We start from the raw sequence: 6,000 nt of genomic DNA on the forward strand, positions 1-6,000 counted from the left end.
CACCCTAACCTGCACATCCCTGGGCACTATGGGTAATTTAGCATGGCCAACCCACCCTAACCCGCACATCCCTGGGCACTATGGGTAATTTAGCCTGGCCAATCCACCCTAACCCGCACATCCCTGGGCACTATGGGTAATTTAGCATGGCCAATCCACCCTAACCTGCACATCCCTGGGCACTATGGGTAATTTAACATGGCCAATCCACCCTAACCTGCACATCCCTAGGCACTATGGGTAATTTAGCACAGCCAATCCACCCTAACCTGCACATCCCTGGGCACTATGGGTAATTTAGCACGGCCAATCCACCCTAACCTGCACATCCCTGAGCACTATGAGTAATTTAGCACGGCCAATCCACCCTAACCTGCATGTCCCTGGGCACTATGGGTAATTTAACACGGCCAATCCACCCTAACCTGCACATCCCTGGGCACTATGGGTAATTTATCATGGCCAATCCACCCTAACCTGCACATCCCTGGGCACTATGAGTAATTTAGCATGGCCAATCCACACTAACCTACACATCCTTAAACTGTGGGAGGAAACTGGAACACCCAGAGGAAACCCCACGCAGAGAATGTGCAAACTCCACCCAGTTACCCGAGGGTGGAATCGAACCCAGGCCCCTGGCGCTGTGAGGCAGCTATGCTACCCATCGTGCTACCATGTGGCACCTGTTAGATAGAACTGAACTCAGCTTTCCTGGCCTGGAAGATTTCAGGTCCTCGACTCGAACCATCTTCAGCTGCTTCATCCATGGCCTTCTCCCCTCTCTCTTGGGGATGTTCACTGGTGATCACACAAAGTTCAGCACTCTTTAATGACTGAGCAGATTCTGAGGCAGTCCGTGTACAAATTCAGCAAAAGATAAAGTGAGGACACTGGAAGTCTGAAGCAAACAGAGAACGCTGGAGAAACTCAGCAGGTCTGGCAGGATCTGTTGGGGGAAAAGAGAAAATAAATGTGTTGCATTTGGGGGCTTTTTTGCAGTCTGACAAAGGACGGCGGGATTCAAAATATAACTCTGTTTTTCAACAGATGCTGCTAGACCTGCTGAGTTTCTCCAGCACTCTTTTTTAAATGCAGCAAGACCTGGACAAAGCCCAGACTTTAGCTGAGAAGTGGTAAGTAACATTCAGAACTAACTACTATAAGGCAATGAATGTCTCCAATTAGCACGAATCGAAACATTGCTCCTTGATACTGAATGTTGAGACTGTTCATGCCAATGCTGACATCCTGGGAGCACCACTGAATGAAACTGAACTGGACCCACCTCATAAACACAGCGGCTACGAGAGTAGGTCAGAGGCTGGGAATCCTGCAGCCAGTAACTCCCCTCCTGACTCCCCCCCACCCAAAGCCCTCTCCCACCATCGACAAGGCACAAGGCAGGAGTGGGATGGAATACCCCCCACTTGCCCCTGGATGGGGGCAGCTCCAACAACACTCAAGAAGCTGGACACCATCCAGGACAGAGCAGCCCCCACTCGATCGGCCCCACATCCACAAACATCCCACTCCCTCCCCCCACCGACGCTCAGTCGCAGCAGTGTGTACCATCAGCTGCAGAAATTCACCAAAGGTCCTCAGGAAGGAACTTACAAATCCACAATCACATCTATCCTGAAGGACAAGGGGCAGCAGATACATGGGAACACCAGCCCCCTGCAAGTTCCCCTCCACTCCCCATCCTGACCTGGTAATATATTGCCATTCCTTCAGTTTCACTGGGTTAAAAATCCTCCCTAACAGCACTGAGGTTTACCCACATCAGCACATCACTTTAAGAATGTAAGAGCGTAAGAATTAGAAACGGGAGCTGACCATTCTGCCCCTCAAGCTTGCCCCACTATTCAACAAGATCATAGTTAATCTTCCTCAGGTCTCAACTCTTCATTCATGCCAGCTCAGCATAACCCTCCGCTCTGATCTTCAAAAATATATCCACCTCCTCTTTCAATACTTTTATTGATTTAGCAAAGGACGAGAACAGGCCCTTAGGACCACCAAGACTGCCTTGATATATGACGCTTTTCCAAGCTAAAACCCTTCGGCCTCTGTGGTGCCCATATCTCCCTAATCCTTGCCTATTCATGCCTCTGACAAGTTGTCTCTTCAATGTCGCTGTTGCATCTGCTTCCATTACCTCTTCCGGCAGCACTTCCCAGGCACTTCAACCTTTGTGCCCTCAACACTGACATTCCTATCCTGGGAAAAAGACTTTGACTATCCATTCCTCTCATAATTGTGCACACATCTATCAGGTCGTCCCTCCTCCTTTAAAATTCAAGTGAGAGAAAGCCAAGTTTGAGTAATCTCACCTCATAGCTAATGTCTTCCAAACCAGGCAACTCCTTACTGTTTCTGAACTCCCTCCAGAGCCTCCACATCCTTCTGGTAATGTGGTGACCAGAACTGTACACAGTATTGACACAGACTTGCCAAGTTTTGTACTCTTGTGCCCTGACCGAAGAAGGCAAGATATTTATTGAATTCAAATTCCATCATCAGCTGTGGTGGGATTCGAAACTTAACATTCAAACGTTTATCTGGGGCTCTGGATTAACAGAGAAAGCAAGAATACCACTAGGCCACTGCCTCCCCTTATCGAACATGTCGAGCAGTTCATTCAGAGATAGTAGGAAGTGCTGATGCTGGAGTCAGAGATAACACAGAATGGAGCTGGAGGAGCACAGCGGGCCAGGCAACATCAGAGGAACAGGAATGTGGATGTTTCAGGCTGGGACCCTATATGTCTTTTTGACCACCTTATCCACCTATGTTACCACCTTCAGGGCCTGTTCACCTCGATCCCTCTGCACATTGATGCTACCAATTACTGTATACTTCCCTCCTGCATTGGACCTTCCAAAATGCATCAGTTTGCATTCATCAGATTAACCTCCATCTGCCATTTCTCCACCCCCAAGTCTCCAGCTTATATCCTGTTGGCAATCTGGCTCACTGTCTGCAGCTGCCCCCAATCTTTGGGTCATCTCATCAGACCACCTACATTTTCCTCCATATCTCACATACATATATATTATAAACAACAGGGTTCGCAGCGATAATCCCTGCGAAACACCATAGGTCACAGATCTCCAGTCAGTAAGACCTTCCTCAATTCTTTCAGTTGGAGAATTTCAGACATTCACAGAAATGAATGTCTCCAGAGAGAACAGTGTCAACTCCTGCCATCGACCCTCAATGACAAAGTTCCTCACTCCTTCAGCCGTTATTGTGAGCCACTTCTACACTCTCCCTCTCTCATGCATTCACGTTTTCTCATCTCCTTAATCTGCAACTGTGTCCCTTCGTTTGAGATTCCCCAACTAGAGGAAGCAAATTCTGAATCGCAAGACACATCAAATAAACATCAATACATCGTACCAATCTCTCTCTTTGTCCCCTACACTAATTTTTTCTAAATAACCATCCGATGCCCCTCCAGAAAGCCTCAACTGAACCTGCCTTCAGCACATTTCCAGGCAGTACATTCGACATCTGAACCACTCACCTGATGAGAGCAATCTTTCTCGCATCACCCTTCCTGCATTTGAACTTCACTTTATTCCCATGGTTCGTTTTGACAGTGGGAACAGCTCCTCCCTATCAACTCTGTACAGCTTGCTTCTGGTATTTGAAAACCTGAAACAAATCTACTCTCAACCTTGACCTCTCCAGGGAGAACAGTCCCAACTTCTGCAATCCGCCCTCAACGTCGAAGCTCCTCATTCCTTGAGCCATTATTGTGAATTGCTTCTACACTCTCCCCCTCTAATGCATTCACATTTTCTCAACACCCACCCTGTGAAGCCCCTCACATGTTTCAACAAAATCATCTCTCGCTCTGCTGAAATTTATTCACAGAATGAGCTATCACCAGATAGGCCATTATTTATTGCCCATTCCTAATTGCCCAGAGGGCAGTTACGGATTCAACTTGATGGAATACTCCCCACTTGCCCCGGATGGGGGCAGCTCCAACAACACGCAAGAGGCTCAACACCATCCAGGACAGAGCAGCCCCCGCTCGATCGGCCCCACATCCACAAACATCCCACTCCCTCCCCCGCCAACAACGCTCAGTCGCAGCAGCGTGTACCATCTACAAGATGCTCTGCAGAGATTCACCAAAGATCCTCAGGCAGCACCTTCCAAACCCACGGCCCACTTCCATCCAGAAGGACGAGGGGCAGCAGATACATGGGAACACCACCCCCTGCAAACTCCCTCTGCTGTGAGTCTGGAGTCACATGTAGGGTAGACCAGGTAAGGATGGCATTTTCCTTCTCTGAAGGACATTAGTGAACCAGATGGGTTTTTCCCGATAATCCACAACGGATTCATGGTCATCAGTAGAACCCCTAATGCCAGATATTTGTTGAATACAAATTTTATCATCTGCCGTGGTGGGATTCAAAACTTGGCTCCCAGAATGTTGTCTGGGTCTCTGGATGAACAGAGAAAGCAATGGGCCACTGCCTCCCCTTATTGAACACAGGACTAGCATGTCGAGCAGTTAATTCAGAGATAGTAAGAGCTGCCGATACCACAGAGATAACTCTTCCCCTCCCCCATTTCTGATGAAGGGTCTAGGCCTGAAACGTCAGCTTTCCTGCTCCTCTGATGCTGCTTGGCCTGCTGTGTTCATCCAGCTCCACACCTTGTTATCTCGGTATGGATTAATGCAGATTAAGTCTAAATCTATGTACTTGGGGAAGATTAGTAAAATCTTACATTGGGTTAAGCAAGTCCATCTGGAAGAAGTGGGAATAATTTTGCTTAATAGTGAGACTTCTGTGTAATTGATTTATTCCTATTCAAGGAAGGTTTACCCAGCTGTCACCTTTGAGTTTCTCTGAAACTGGAATACCGTTGACCCCTAGCGACTTCAGACAAAGCTGCAGAGATCTCAAGGCTATGAGAGTAGCACAGATCGTAGAGACGAGACAGCACACACCTTCTGAGAAAATAAGGAGGGAGATGTCCCAGGAATGTGCAGCGTGGAACGTGTGCAAGAGAAGGTGCTCTGCCCAAGCGCAAAAAAATGCACCCTCCATGCGATTTTCGATCCATAAACAGTTGAGGATTCTTGCTGATTCCAGAAAGCCTTCTCCCAGGCCATCGGCAAAAAAAACGCTCGCGAATGGGTCCCACGAGTATATTTTGCAAAACACTCCCTTTCTCTGCAGCATCTTTGTGCATTCTGTACCTGCACCTGCTCATATTTCTTGCGTTCTTGAAGCCATGCTGCAGTGATTGGCTTTGGTACGAATGATTGTCTAGCCCCTATAGAAGAATAGTGCCTCCGTGGTTATCACTGCTGTGTTACAAATCCAAGGATCTGTGTTCACTAGCCCTCAACCCAAGCCCTCTGGGTAACTGTCTGTGTGGAGTTTGCACAATCTTCCTGTGTCTGTGTGGAGTTTGCTTCCTCCCACAGCCTAGGCTCGCGCAGGTCAAGGAGATTGACCATGCTAAGGTGGGTTGGCCGTGGTAAATGAAAGGGATAGGACTGGATGAGTCTGGGGTGTGAGGATCGGTGCAGATGCGAATGACCCCCTTTTCTGCGCCATTAGGGATTCTCAGAGTCAGCGACGTTGCTGTGGGGCTGGAGTCACACACAGGCCACAGCGTCGATGTATTTTGTATCTTTTCATAGCCACCAGGTGTAGACCAGCTACGGTCCAGACCTATCCACTAAAAGTCATCTATTGATTGATCTTAAATTGCACCAAACAGAGTCTCTGCCCCAGAGCAGGGTTTCTGCTGTGCGAGCTCAGGAATTCTTGGAATGATGCCCCTTGTATCGGTACCTCTGCACAACATGGGTGTCCGAAGTACTCACCTGAAATCTTCAGCACTGTTTTGCTGGAAAAGCTTCCGTCTGGATACGTTGTCCAGGAGCAGACGTAAGTGCCGGCGTCGTTCCTGCTGAAGTTTCTGATCACCAGCGTGGCATCCTCTCCCGAAGGATTTTGG

At 48.4% G+C, this 6,000-nt stretch overlaps 1 protein-coding gene across 1 annotated transcript in view; it reads right to left on the reverse strand.

The window, feature by feature from the left end:
* The window catches only part of LOC125450547 (nectin-1-like), a 53,437-nt gene that overhangs the window by 21,689 nt on the left and 25,748 nt on the right, over nucleotides 1-6,000 (reverse strand). The window contains exon 2 of the mRNA XM_059641261.1: nucleotides 5,867-6,000. This exon is cut by the window's right edge and continues 211 nt beyond it. Coding sequence (XP_059497244.1) covers nucleotides 5,867-6,000 — 134 coding nt within the window. The remainder of the gene's footprint in view (nucleotides 1-5,866) is intronic.

Source organism: Stegostoma tigrinum, chromosome 41 (genome assembly GCF_030684315.1).
Source record: "Stegostoma tigrinum isolate sSteTig4 chromosome 41, sSteTig4.hap1, whole genome shotgun sequence".
Lineage (NCBI taxonomy): Eukaryota > Metazoa > Chordata > Chondrichthyes > Orectolobiformes > Stegostomatidae > Stegostoma > Stegostoma tigrinum.